The sequence below is a fragment of the Carassius auratus genome, chromosome 8 (genome assembly GCF_003368295.1).
Source record: "Carassius auratus strain Wakin chromosome 8, ASM336829v1, whole genome shotgun sequence".
NCBI lineage: Eukaryota > Metazoa > Chordata > Actinopteri > Cypriniformes > Cyprinidae > Carassius > Carassius auratus.
In genome coordinates this window covers 7,301,446-7,316,754 of record NC_039250.1, presented here as the reverse complement: position 1 = coordinate 7,316,754, position 15,309 = coordinate 7,301,446, and the positions used below count along the sequence as shown (strand labels likewise).

The following is a 15,309-nucleotide window of genomic DNA, read 5'->3' as shown; positions in this document are numbered from 1 at the left end:
GATGCCAATATGTCTCCTGCATCATATCCCCATGCGTTTTTTTTTTTTTTTCTTCACATATCACACGTCTCTCTCCATCTCTCTGCTTGTAGCATGTTGTGTAGGTTGAGATCTCTCATGAATAATAAATGATTCCTGGTTGGTTATCCACTGACGACTCCATGAGCCACAGATCTTGTGGATGCATCATCTGTCCTCCAACACCCTCTCAATCCATTCATTCCATCCATCCTCAATTAGAGATTATCATCTCTCCGTCTGTAATAGATTGAATGAATCACCCAGAACAACACCATCGCCAGCTCACTATACAAGGTCTCTCTCTCTATTCTCGTTCTAGAATTCGTCATGCTCTAAAATGAGCTCTTCCACCCTTGTCTGTGCTTTTTTTTCCTGCCTTGATTGTGCCGTGGATGTTTTGTGAGCATTAACCGGGCTAATGATTTGTTTTGATGTTTTAGAAGTTATAAAATTCTCACTGCAGAGCAATGATTCATTTCTGGCTCTTTCTCTTTCTCTTTATCAGTGTTTTGCGGCCTGATATGGGGAAAAAGTCCAAGTACAAAACCTCAGTGAAGAAGAAGACTCTAAACCCGGAGTTTAACGAGGTCAGCTATTCCTATTAAAGGTGTTGGTCACATGAAGCTCCACAATTAATTGAGATTATGGCTCTCGCGATTAATAAAAAAAATTGAAGATACTGAATCCTTTCTTATTAAGTCAGCTTGCACTAAATTGTCTTTTACACAGACAAATGCAATGGAAAACAAAAGGCATTTAAATGAGTCTATAGACCTTAAAAGCATAACTTTTTAATCTAAAGGAAAAATCTGAATAAAAAAAATCAGGGAGAAATGCGTCACAATAAGGATATTGCCACAATCATCCAGTCCTTTAGACTTTCAGCTATGTTCAGATCCATTCATATTCATGTGAATGTGGGCGAGCGGAAACGCAGGCACAAGTGAAGAATTTTCATACTTGGCTGCATACCAAAGATTGATCAACTTTGACCTGTGAATTTCTATAGTCACCGATTGATCTCAACTCAAAGTGAAGAATAAAAACTTGATTTGCAATTTGTGGGAAAGTGTTGTAGGTGGTATATATGACACATTTTATTGTATTATTGTTGTTACTTAAAAGTTATGATTTATTTAACCCCTTAACTGTCACTCATATTTTTGAACATTGACTTTGTAGTGCACGATCCAAACTTAAATTTTTATGATTCATGAATGAAAACATTTTGTAACATGATATTGATGTACCATTTACATGGTAATGCAATGTCTGATTTTAAAATGGGTTTTAAAGGATGAATTTTGATATTTTATGTTTTCAAGTGATATATAGCTTCTGATGATTTCTAAAAAGTGATAGAGAAAAAGGCAACAAAGTCGTCTTGTTTTTTTAACAAAGGTCAAAATTCCTGTTATAATGTAGATTTTTGAGAGTGCACTCTTGTCATAAATTAATCTATTACTTTTCCTACATAATTTTTAACAAAAAACATTGATCAAATATAGATTTGGGAGTCTTAGACCTTTCCAATGATATATAGTTTGTCAAGATTAGATTAGATTTAATTGTAATATAGTGAAGTAAATGTAGGCGTCCCACAGAGCGGACGGGTGACAGTTAACAGGTTAAAAGCAGAAGCCCTAGAATGTGATAGCCTATCCTGCTGTTCGTAATTTTGCATGCTCAAAGTCGAATGTGACCACACCTGGTGACCACTCATTATAAATATAGATGTTGTTTTGTCCCTCTACCAAAACTCATGTGTGTCGTCTTGAACTCAGGAGTTTTCCTATGAAGTCCCACTTGATCAGCTAGCCAAAAAAACCCTGGAGATCTCAGTCTGGGACTACGACCTAGGCATGAGCAATGACTTCATAGGTGAGTTTTAAAAGCAATAATATGCATTTCCATTGAAGTCTTTGGTTCGAAGCATTTAACTAATCATGAAGTACACACAGTTTCAAAATTAAATTCTTAATACCTTGATTTATACAAAAAACAGTTGTTTAGTGCCTTTCCTATATTTAGTTATACATTCTGTATTTATACTGTATGCACACAACTTTGCAGCAAAATTAAGTACAAGGACAAAAAACTGATTAATAGAATATGTCTGTTATACACATTGACAGTAAGATAGTGACTTGATTTGAACATTCCTGCAGAAAGCTTTGCTGCATAGACTTCCCACGTAAATGCAAACCGAGCGGCAACTCAAATGATTGTCAGCATGCCACAGATGCTGCAGATAAAGCTCAACGTATTTTGGTGCTGCTTTGATGCTTTGTTCTTGTAGAAGTGAATGTTACAACTTGCATATCTCATTTCCTGTGCAGAATAAGAAAAGAGATTTACATAGGAGTCCATTCAAAGATCTCATCATTTGCTTTTTCTCATGCCATTCCTTCCTTGGAGCACAAAAGGAGTAGTTTAGCAAAGTGGTAGGGTTCCAGTGCTGTCAAGCTCCAAAAAAAAGAAGAAAAAAAAAAGGGCCAAAAAGTAGTCCAGTGTGAACCATACTAAAATAGTCGTTAATTGCTGAAAGTGTCGCTCGACAGCTGTGGTCACTCTTCACTTTTAATGAAAAGCAGCTTGAACATTCTGCTATAAATATGTAACTGCTTTTGTGCTGCACAGAAGAAAAAAGATCATACAGATTTCGAAAGACATGCGAGTGAGTAAATGATGACAGAATTTTCATTTTTGGCTGAACTGTCCCTTAATGAAAAGAAACCGAGGAAGAGACTAGAACAGAAAAGCTGTTGTTGTTTATTTATGGTTGAATGACACGAGTGCTCTGTAACGATCGGGACAGTGAGAGTAATTGATGTCAGTGTTACTGATTTAGCGGGGATGGCTGAGGAATGGATTGGGGGGATCAACAGAAGTGTAAAGACATGAAGGGATGTGAATGAATGGAGGCTTGTGAGAGACATCCAGGCGTGAAGGCACACCGAGGACGCAGGTCTCGGATTGACAAGTGCAATGAAGCTTGGTATTTATTTAACTTTTTCTTGGATCTTTCCAACTCGCTTTCTTTCACCCGCTCCCTGTCTATTTCCTTTCTTTTTCTTTCATTCCCTATGGCAAGGATTTCATGCGTAGGGTTCATTTGTCATGGCTTGCTCGTGGCCATGAGCATGCGGTATTGATGTGTGAGGTGTGTGTGTGTTTGTGTAGGAGTGATCGAAGCGGGACAGAAGCTCAGTATGTGAGGGCCCTGATGAAATGAAACGCAGCTTGTGTCCACCAACATAGTCACACGCACTTTCATTATTCAGAGCAAGCATTAGTTGTTAGACTAGGGTGAGAGATGCTGAAGTGTCAGCTTCAGAAGACACAGTCAAATATACATCTTATATACACCGATATAAGCAATATGTATGTATGCAATATAATTTACTTTTGTAATTTTAAAAAGCAGATAGCATGTGCTAGAATGTTACCGTGGGGAAACATCCAACCATAATACTTACCTCATCAATTAAATATTCATGTGCTGTTTTAGTTACGTTTTCCATTGGGAAAGTTGAACTGTCATTATAAACACAAGATTTAAAAAACGATTTATGTGTGAATATAGAAAAGCAGGTATTGAAAGAGGTTGCATGCTCATCATCACTCTCCGCTTGGTGTTATTAACCTTATAAATATGTAAATAAGCATCTAATTTCAACCCAGGGTAAATTATGAACAGTATAAAACTGAATATATTAGATAAATATAGCATGCAGTTGCCTAACACACACACACACACACACACACACACACACAAAAAAGGAAAATACACATTTTGGGGGGGGGGGGGGGTAAAATTTTTATTCAGCAAGGATGCATCATATTTATTCTAATAATTAGAAATAAATTCTGTTCTTTTGAACTTTCTAGTCATCAAAGAATCCTGGAAATATATTTTTTTTTTCACAAAGATTTATAAAAAAAAGTCAACATTGCTAATAAGAAGAAATGTTTCTTTATCACCAGCTCAGCATATTCAAAAAAGCAGTTACATTATAGTATTTAATAATTGTATGTTTTTTAATATGTTTTTGACCAAATAAATCCAGCAATGGTGAGCATAAGAGATTTCTTTCAAAAAATTGTTTTATAATATCTCACTAACCACAAACTTTTAAACAGTAGTGTAATTAGTCATTATGATTTATTTATTTATTTATTTTGTCGTAATCATGCAGCCCTGCTATTTTTCATTTGGTATCCTATTGTTCTCTCTTTCTCTCTCTTTCTCAGGTGGTGTTGAATTGGGGATTAACGCAAAAGGAGAGAGACTGAAACACTGGTTTGAGTGTCTAAAAAACAAAGGAAAGAAAGTGGAGTACTGGCACACTCTAACACAGCAAGGAGCCCCTAGCAGTGACTAACACAGACAAGCACACACATCTTCATCCTCTGAAAAGTAATAATGATAAAGAAATACAATAATGCTCAGTCTGAGCATGATGACGATGACGGCGACATTCAATATTAACGCGTGAGAAAAAGCATCATAATCTATTGTACAGCTTCAGATTCTTTTGTGATGAGAAAGAAGCAAGTGTGTGATCACAAGCCCAGATTGTGATGCACAAACAATCGACCCTTTTTTCTGGTCTACACGTCACTAATGTGAAATCGTACTGTGTTGTGACTATGCCACAGGAGCTCATGCCATATTATAGTGTTATTGTTTAATACATGTGAAACGTGCAATAGCATCCTGGTGTTTGTTACAGTTGGTGGTGCTTTAATTTTGCACACTATCAAAGCACAACACATCCAGCTGACTGTAAATGTGTATGTGTACCTATGTATTTATCTTTTGTGATTTGTTACGGATGAAAGTTTACAGTCTCTTCCAGCCCGACAAAAACATAATGCACAGGAAAAGCACAAGGGATGGTGGGTGAAGGAACTCTAAAGCAATGAAAGGAGCTGTCTATGGATTTAAACGTTCACTCAAGGACTGCCACCGCCTGTCACTTCGAGAAGAACCAAATGACAGTCACCTCAACACAAATGTGTGTGTGAATGCCCCTGTCTGTGTTTTGTCTTTGTACGTGTCTCTGTTGAATGTTTGTACAGTCTCCTACACAAAAAAACAAGCGCTGATGCACATTGACAGTATTTTTCTCTCTCTCTCTCTACGGCGCCCTCTACTGGTTTAGAGGCCTTACTGCCAGGACAGTGCCAGTATGGAGGGTGAATCGCCTCTGGCAGGCCTCATGCACGACTGCACGCCCCATTAGGGGTTAAATTAGCAATCAAACCAAGCCTTTGAAGGACAAACTAACCTGTCAAGTATGTCTTTGTTTCAGAACAGAAAATCTTGCTCTGTTCGCTTTGTTACATTTGTTTTGTCATCCTGACATAAGATCTGTGAAACGATACAGATTTCTTGCAATGCGTGGGAATTTCGGCTGTAATTGTATCTGTGTGACTGCATTTATTAGCTGTTTATTAGATTCCATAAATCAGCTACCTGAATCTACTTTTCTGAATCTGGTCTTGATCGAAGACATTTTATGCATTTAATTGCACAAAAAAATATTGTTTATCCTGTCCTTTCATGACCCCAGTGGCCATTCCTGACTTGGAGTTGTTGTTTTTTTCATATATAGTTTCTTACATTTGAGTTATCAAATGAATTGCCTAAGCGGTGTATAATTATCAAATGTTATTCTAAGCAGCTGCATGCCAAGTGAATGTCATATGCTTTGATGGACCACCGATCTGCAGTGCTTATGTTTGTCCTAATATCCATCAGTGGGCCCATCTAAGGGTATTTATTTTTGCTCAGTGAATTGGGACAATCCAGGCTACCTTTGATGAAACAGCATGGCATTTAGATAATGGACTGGCGTCACCTGCTAGCCAAGATGGGACTCCAGGGGGAGCGTTAATGAAGGAGGGGTCAAACTGAAGGAGGATTATTCAAGTCTCTCTCACGTGTCCTCGTTGACTGTCCGTGTGGAACATGTTATGTGACTGCCATCGTGTGTCGGTCTCTGTAACTGCGTGTCCGAAATATATTGGTGAAACAGTGGCTGTGGGAAATGAGAGCGAGTTTTGTGCATTCGAGTCTTATGATCTGTCATATAGACATCAGATTTCTGGTCATTACATGGAAAATAAATAACGAATGCATGATGTAAAGTACATCTTTAATGACTGAGATTCTGCATGCATAACATGATATTGTTACATAAATGCATTTGTTTGTGATAAAGGAATGAAAGTAGAACAGAAAGTGGCAAGACACTGATGTGATGTCTTATTATTTCTCTTTTTATGGATTGATTATTCTTCCCATGAAAAGAGGAGCGCCAGCCTCATCGCTCCACAGTATCAGAACGAAGGGCTGCAGAGCTGTAAATTGAGGGAAGGAGCGAGAAAAAGAGATGCTTGTGGCTGCAGCGGCCTCCACTCCCTTCTCCGTCAGTGAGAGAAAGGCGCTGTGACGGGCGTCTGAGATGAATGATTCAGAATCCTCCGGAAATATTCCACAGAAGTTTGGTTTTGAGAAGAGATCTGACAAACCTGAGCAGAGGTGAGGAGAATTAGGTCATAATTTACTCATCCACATTTGTTCCAAATCTGCATGCTGTTACCCCAACCCAATGGAATACAAAATGAGCCAAATTTTTCCATTCACTGCTGCTCAAAATGAGATTCATTTTCCATTCACTGCTGCCAAACATATAATAAAAGTGGTCCATATGACTCTTGCACTATATGCCAAGATATCTGAAGCCATATCATAGCTTTGAGTGAAAAACAGGCCAAACATTTTTCCAAAATATATATATATATATATATATATCTTTATGTGTTCTACTGAGAAAATGGATTACAGGTTTGGAACAAGATGTGTAAATGATGCAGCATTTTGGAGTAAATGAAGTGTCTTTCTTACCCATACTCCTCAGTAAGTCCTCCAGTTGTGTGTCCACTGTCAGTTTAATTCTAGGCAGGATGACCTCAGCGATTTGGACTGGGGTTTTATTCATCTCAGATACCATTGCTTCAATAGAATCTTTGTTTATATTGTTCTCCATCAATACAAAGTCGTCTTCTGACGTTGTGCGTGGGATCAGTATGTACAGGCTGTTTTTACCCGTAAGAGAGAACTTCCCAACCTGGAGAAATAGTTCTGCAATGTATGTGTTTGCACTTGTACAGATATTTCCAATTGCTTAAAAAATTATTCATAGGAAATTGTTTTATTTATGCAATGTGAAACTAAGGATTTTTTTGTATTTTCATTATATTTTATTATTTATTTAAATAACATAATTGTATTTAATTCACCATTTTTAATGTAATTTTATTTATGTGTTTTAAATCTATGTATTTATTTATTTATATTTATGTATTTATCTATAGGTATACTTTTTTTACTTTTTGAAATGCACCACCCTAGAATCTAGTAAATATTATTCTGTTTCTTGCCAAAGCATAATTTTCTGGGAAAAGAAAAATTAATGTAATCACTGATATTTTTCCCATAATAGAGCTTAATGAGACACGAATAAAGACTAAGAGAAACTTGCCTCAGAAGTATCTAAAAATATATAACACAGTTGCACTTTTTTGATAATTTATATATATATATATATATAAAATGGTGAAACGGGGCATGCAAATTGGCTGATATTCTAAATAGAAAAACAATAACAATGTATTTGCCTTATACATTAAACAAGATAAACCTATATATAATATCATATCATATAATGTAACTAAGTTAATTATTCTGTACCAAGTCAGTTGCACACAAATGGCACCATTTCCTAATAATGACCTTTGTGCATTTATTGCAACACTTACGTCAGCCTGTAATTTCTTGTTGTAGCCCATTTGAAGGTTATACTTGGAGCTGTAGAGAGTCTGCACTTCTATGACCTCACCTGAAAACTTCATGAAGTTATCCCGTTTTTTTGTTGATTCAAAAACTGTCTTCCATTTACCTGTAAAGCACAAAGAAATACAAACACTCCATGACAAGTGTCATATAAAGGTACAGTATTTCTATATATAAAGTCACTTACCATTAAAGTAGACAGCATTTAACAAAACAAATGAGGTGGTGGGATCTATATAATCAATTAACTCAGTGATTTTGTTCATTGTCTTCTTTTTCACCCATTGATTGATGAGAATCACGTTTTGATTGCTGTCATTGGTCAGTTTCTCTGGCACGGCATCATAGAACTCCTTTGATTGGTTGACAAAAGCTTCTCCCAACTGTTGCTCTGTGGAAACAAAACTCTTCAGGCTGTGGCTATTACTGCAGTTTTAATTTAGGCAGTATCAAAAGGAAGTCCAGAATAAGTGCTTCCGATGTAATTACAGCAATGCTGTTATTCTGACTACATATATCCTTGTGAAAAAGCAGTTTTTACTGCGGCTACCTGGGGAGTAAAAGATAGCAGAGGCTATTCTCAGTGTGTCCTTTAACACTTCTTTCAGTTTCTTTGTCTCAGAATGCACGCAGGAGAATTCTAGGGGAATCCTAAGAGCACCTTCCAGCTGTTTTCTGGTCTCACTTCGAGCACCTTGGAAAGACGGTGATGCAAAGAGAGAGAAGTAAGAGGCTCAGCAGCTCAACAAAGTACAATGTGTAGCCTTTTGGAGACTGTATGATGTTCCTCCATTATTTGTCTTACCCAATAGCAGGTTGTTAAGAGTTACAGCAATGCTGAATGGGGAGAAGATCAAGTTGGTTCGGGGTTTTGAGCCTTTAAGTTTGGCGTAGACAGAGGCAGAGAAGTCTCTGAGTGAATCCTGCAGAATTGCCTGTCCTGATCTGCTGTCCTGTTCCTCACAGTCCTCCCATGGGCCAGTGTGGCCAGAGCAGGGGTGCACAGGGGGGGCTAAGGGATAAAATAGGAGGGAAAGGTGACCCTGAAAAATAAGTCATTTCTTTCCAAAAGGATGTGATTTGAAATATAAAAAATACAGTTTGTGTATTATCATAATTTGTAACTAGTAATTTACGTAACCCCAAAAGAAAATCTCATTCCAATTTACAGATAAAATATTGTTTTACAGTAGATGACCATTGAAAAAATAAAACATCTATTTAAAAAAAAAAAAAAATATTTATATTGTAAGAGTAAAATGAAAACAAAATGTATATATTTTTTCATATTTTCCTTATTTTATTTTGATTTTTGGTTTTATTTTATTCCTTAACTGTAGATATAATATAAAAACATTTGTTTAAACATTTTATTAAAAAAAAATTCTAAAGTGTAATAATAATGTTAAAACAAGCTTTTATATTTGTTTTCATTATATTTTAATTTATAATACATTTCTCAATATAATAATAATAATACTAAAACAGAATTTATGCAAACATTTAATTTTACAGATATTTTTGTATTTTAATACAATTAAATGTAAGAATAATATTAAAACAAAAAGAATATGTGTGTGACCTTGGATTACAGATTTTTCTTTTATTCCAAAAATCGGTAACACTTTAGAATAAGGTTCCATTAGTTAATGTTAGTTAATGTATTAATTAACATGAACAAACAATGAACAGTACATTTATTACTGTATTTATTCATCTTCGTTAATGTTAGTTAATGAAAATACAGTTATTCATTGTTAGTTCATGGTAATTCACAGTGCATTAACTAATGTTAACAAGCACAACTTTTGATTTAAATAATGCATTAGTAAATGTTGAAATTAACATGAACTAAGACTTATAAATGCTGTAGAAGGATTGTTCTTGCTTAGTTCATGTTACCGAACGTAGTTAACTAACATTAACTAATGGAACCTTATTCTAAAGTGTTACCCAAAAATCATTAGGATTTTAAGTAAAGATCATGTTCCATGAAGATATTTGCTATATTTCCTATTGTAAATATATAAAAACCTTACTTTTGAATAGTTATATGCATTCATCTGGACAAATTTAAAGGTGATTTTCTCAATATTTAGATTTTTTTGCACCGTCAGATTCCAGATTTTAAAATAGTTCTATCTCGGCCAAATTTTGTCCAGTCCTAACAAACCATACATCAATGAGAAACTTATTTATTCAGTTTTCAGATGATGAATCAAATCTCAATTTAAAAAAAAAAAGACCCTTATGACTGGTTTTGTGGTCCAGGGTCACACACACACATACACACACACACACACACACACACATATATATATATATATATATATAAATATATATACATATATATATATATATATATATATATATATATATATATATATATATATATATATATATAATATATTTTTTTACATTTTATTATTATTTGTTTAGATTTATTATTCATAAGTTAAAACACAGTATTTATTATAAAAAAAACATATATATATATATATATATTTTTATATATATATTTTATTCATTTATTTTACAAATTAAATTTGAGAATAACATTAAAACAGACAGAAAATTACATTTTAAATAAGTGTCTGAAAGGAGTACCTGCCACTTCCAGCTCCACTGACAGCATCTCAGATGTATTAGTTATGACACAGTGGTACATCCCAGCATCTTCCGCTGTGATCTGACTTATTTTAATTGCCCAGTCCTGTTCTTCGGGGCGGGTGTTCCAGAAAATCCTCTGCTGTTTCTTGTCCTTCTCTTGGTCATCTCTGTCTTTGTCGAGCTTGAGAAGCATCACACCATTTTCTGTCTCTCGTTTCCAGATGACAGGAGGTTTTTCTGTCTCTCCGGGAGAGAAAACCCTAGAAACCTTGCATGGAAGTGTCACATCATTCCCAGCTTCTTCTTTGACGACCTGCCATTCCTGAAAGGCTGGGGGCACTAAGAAAGAAGAAAAGGTTCAGTTTGGTCATTGACCTCTCAGATTAAAAGTCATCAATGCAACAAAACCTTCTAACCTTCCACACGTATTGTGAATGTTCTGCTCAACCTCATATGATCCTCTCTTTTATAGCCATCCTTAACACACTTGTACTCTCCTTCTTGGGTGGCATTTATGTTTCTGAGGTTCAGGAGTTTTCCTTTTTCCTCAAGTGTGTGCTGCTGCTTTGTGTGAGCAGACGTGAAGCTCCAGGTGTATGCGGGGTCATCCAGCACAGGGGCATCATCAGGAACACAAGAAAGGTGAATACTGGAGCTTTGCAGAACAGTGATGTCACAGGTAGTGAGGGCAAGCTGAAGAAAGGGGAGATTGTAAACCCACCATTAAAGTGTTGTGGTCCATTTGATATGAGTGTAGGGTGTTATACATGCTAGTCCTCTGAAGGTAGTGAGGAACAGATTTTTGTTTATTTTTTTAAATTACACTGAATGAAGTCAAGCTAGTTTGGAGCAACCTGAAGGTGAGTAAAAGACAGGAATTATTTAATTTAACTTAAGGGTGAACTGTCTACATTAGACACATCAAAAGTCGTCCTCTTGTTGTTAAAGGGTTAGTCCACCCAAAAAGGAAAATTATGTCATTAATGACCCTCATGTCGTTCCAAACCCGTAAGACCTCCGTTCATCTTTGAAACACAGTTTAAGATATTTTTAATTTAGTCCGAGAGCTCTCCGTCCCTCCATTGAAGCTGTGTGTACGGTATACTGTCCATGTCCAGAAAGGTAATAAAAACATCTTCAAAGTAGTCCATGTGACATCAGAGGGTCGAAATACATTTTGGTCCAAAAATTGCAAAAACTATTACTTTATTCAGCATTGTCTTCTCTTCCTGGTCTGTTGGTAGCGCGCGTTCAAGTGAAGTGTAATCCGGTTCGCGAACAAATCACTCGATGTAACTGGATCTTCTTGAACCAGTTCACCAAATCGAACTGAATCGTTTTAAAAGGTTCGCGTCTCCAATACGCATTAATCCACAAATGACTCAAGCTGTTAACTTTTTTAATGTGGCTGACACTCCCCTGAGTTAAAACAAACCAATATCCTGGAGTAATTCATGTACTCAAAGAGTACACTCACTGAACTGCTGTTGTAAAGGGAGAACTGAAGATGAACACAGAGCTGAACCAGATAATGAACGAACGATTGACTCGTTCTCAAGTCAAGAACCGTTTCTGTCAGACGCGTCTGATTCGAGAACCAAGGAGCGGATGATACTGCGCATGTGTGATTCAGTGTGAAGCAGACTGACATACAGCGTGTCTGAACTGAACTGGTTATTTTGGTGATTGATTCTGAACTAATTCTGTGCTAATGTTTTGAGCGCGGCTAAACCGAAGGCTTGAATCAAGGACGATCATCGCCAATGATGTCATTACGTCGAGCTCAAAAGAACTGGTGACCATTTTCTTCAACTGGTTTATTGAATCGAACTGTCCGAAAGAAATACTGGTGATCCGAAAACCGACAAGTCAATGTTTTGTTCGTTATCTGAACTCGGTGTTCATCTTCAGTTCTCTCTTCACAGCAGTTCAGTCAGTGTACTGTTTGAGTACATGAATTACTCCAGGATATTGGTTTATTCTAATTCAGCCACATAAAAAAAAGTTAACAGCTTAAGTCATTTGTGGATTAATGCTTATTGGAGATGCGAACTGTTTCAAACGATTCAGTTCGATTTGGTGAACTGGTTCAAGAAAATCCGGTTACATCGAGTGATTCGTTCATGAACCGGATATCACTACACTGCAGTGAATGTACTCACAACAGACTGATGCATTTCTTTTTGGGTGAACTAACCCTTTAAGAGTTAGTAATTTTTATCATTACTATTAAAGTTTTTATAAAAAATAATACATAGTTTTATTTTTTGTTTTCAATTAAAATTGTGATTAAAATGTAAATTAGATTTTTTTATATATATATGTAAAATTTCAATTTAAACTTTTTTTTAGTTTTGTCGTCTAGGCCATATAGTTTAAAAACTATATAACTATAAACTACAGGGTTTTTTTTGGTTGTTTTAGAACATCAAGTTAAATGATGTTGGCAATTTGAGAGACAGAGAGTTCTTTGGTGTTAGTTTTAGTTAACTCTTTTTTTGCACTACGGAAGTAAACAATTTTCTTGATGTGCGAGACTTATGATCATGAAACAGAAAGAACGGGAAAACTATTTGCGCCACAAACCTTGGTTTGTGATTATGATAATACATGAAAATAATACGATATAAAAAAAAAAAATAAATCTACATTTGCAACATTTGGACAACGTCCAAAACGAATCGGGGCGGGGCATCTGTGTGCTGATGTGACGCGAGGCGAATGTCGTGCCATTCCCTGCATAGACAATAAGATTGAAAAAGAACTTGGTATTGAAAAATAAATAGTAAAAGTAGAGTGGTTATTCACAACTGATAAAAGTTCACTTAATTTTTTTTATTTTACTACCACAAAATATTGAGTAAATGTCCTAATTTCATGATTAATTTACTTACACCTGCACAGAGCAACAGCAGGACACGATTCATACTGTTGAATTCAATCCTGGAGAGAAAGGAAAAACAAATCTGTAAATTTATAGTCTCAACACATACATCTCATATTTAGCATAAGGGTATGTCTAAAGAAAAAACAACTCTATACTAAAAATGAAACATGAAATGCATATAATTTTTTATTCATAGTCAGTAACCTACAATATAGCCTATAGTCCTGGTGGTGATTGCTAATATCTGCTGTGAGAGGCGAGAATGGGAATAAAAAGTAAAATTCTTCGTAAAAATAAAACATCAGTTAAGAAAAACAACTTACGCAGATTTAGTTCCAAGTGGAAAGAAGCTTGAAGCCCATGAAACGTCTGTCTGTTTGTTCTGTCTGCTCCTCTTGCTGTTTTCTTTCCCCTGCCGATTGGTAAATCATTACACAGATGTTTGCTAACATCATGATTCTTTATGTACATAGATCCTTGATACAAATCTGACTGATTTACGGAAAATCACATGTCCAAAGTCTCTTTAACAGATAAAAAAATAAAACTGGGCCTCAGTAAAGTTTTAAAACTTTAGTCATTTTTGTTTTAAAACAGTTAATGCATGAATTTTGTAATCTGTTGTTAATTTAATTAACTTTAAAAAAGTCAAATTAGCTCAACTTTCTCAGTAAATACATTTTCCATATATATCATATCACTTCATTGACTCGTACAAGTTTTTTATTATTATTATTATTATTATTATTCCTATAGAAGGACACAGAGAGGTCAATTTTCCTTTAAATTTGCTCACAAGGTCAAGATGCTTTAGTCAGTTTAGTCTGTTTACATTCTTTGACTTTTCTTGTGGAGTCCGAAGGTGAATATGAATAGTTTATTAAAATGCAAATTAATTTAGACATTTCAGATGAAAAACGCCCATTTGTGTCCCTGCACCTCTATGTCTGAAGTTTTCTCTAAGAATAACTAGCTGTGAACATTTTATTCAGGTATGTTTCTGGCGCTCACTACTATTTCACCAAAGCTAATAGTAGTTAAATATGTTTCTGATTGAAACGTTAGCAACTTAGAGCAACAAAAAAATGGACAATGTTACTTGGTCTTTGTTTTTTCAGAGCTAAAAGGGCATGTTTATCTTGACCACAGTGCCCAGGAGATTTGGTCCATCTCCAGAATGGGGGAGTGAGCTGTATTATCGGACTCTGACGCAGAAGGAAAAATTGAATATTGTGATGCCGACTGTGTTTCTTATCTTAGACCCAAGCAGCTGTAAGTTTGTCTCAGCATTATAAAACCATCTCCATCTCTCACATCTGAAAAAGAATGATGCTGAGACTGCAAAAAAATGGTCAAGGCCTGGGAAACACATTTGTTGAAATTCTACATTGTTGGTTACAAGTTTCAGTCTCTTCCTGAAATATCAAGAGTGACATTCACTGCAGTTCAAAAGGGGTCACTGAATGTGTTTGTTTGTTTATTTAAAGAAATGCATACTTTTATTCAGGAGTGCATTAAATGTAAAATATTTTTCTAATGTTACATTTCTAATTCAAGTAAATGCTGTTCTTTTAAACTTTTCATTCATCAAAGAATCCTGAAAGTAGCACAATTTCCCCCCCAAAAATTGAACTATTTTCAACACTCCTAATGTTTGCTGGCCACCAAATGAGCATATTAGAACGATTTCTGAATCAGAATCAGATTGCACTGAAGACTGGAGTAATGATACTGAAAATTCAGCTTCGTATCACAGGAATAAATTACAATTTTAAATTGAAAAAAATGTTTAACAAAATTACTGTTAATGAATAGAAGTCTTCTTTAGAAAACTCAAAATCCCAAACTCAGAATCCCAAACTTTTCATCTGCAGTAATCACTGGTGATGATTTCACAATCACAATGATGCAAATGATGTCAGAGCCC

The 15,309-nt window shown here is 35.4% G+C and overlaps 2 protein-coding genes across 4 annotated transcripts in view; one reads left to right on the top strand and one right to left on the bottom strand.

Annotated features, from left to right (window-relative positions):
- The window catches only part of LOC113107148 (double C2-like domain-containing protein beta), a 37,312-nt gene extending 31,058 nt beyond the window's left edge, over positions 1–6,254 (top strand). For all 3 annotated transcript variants that reach the window (XM_026269434.1, XM_026269435.1, XM_026269433.1), the window contains 3 exons: positions 527–608; positions 1,806–1,902; positions 4,276–6,254. In XM_026269434.1, the coding sequence (XP_026125219.1) occupies positions 527–608; positions 1,806–1,902; positions 4,276–4,406 (310 nt within the window). In that variant the 3' untranslated portion in view covers positions 4,407–6,254. The remainder of the gene's footprint in view (positions 1–526; positions 609–1,805; positions 1,903–4,275) is intronic.
- On the bottom strand, positions 6,170–13,844 carry LOC113107147 (plasma protease C1 inhibitor). The gene is made up of 10 exons (XM_026269432.1): positions 13,706–13,844; positions 13,390–13,438; positions 10,912–11,188; positions 10,493–10,834; positions 8,691–8,897; positions 8,436–8,579; positions 8,073–8,276; positions 7,852–7,991; positions 6,938–7,160; positions 6,170–6,561 (listed from the first exon to the last, which is right to left on the bottom strand). The coding sequence occupies exons 2-10, from the start codon at positions 13,420–13,422 to the stop codon at positions 6,311–6,313; spliced, it is 1,821 nt and encodes a 606-aa protein (XP_026125217.1). The 5' UTR covers positions 13,423–13,438; positions 13,706–13,844; the 3' UTR covers positions 6,170–6,310.
- Between the last annotated feature and the right edge of the window lie 1,465 nt (positions 13,845–15,309).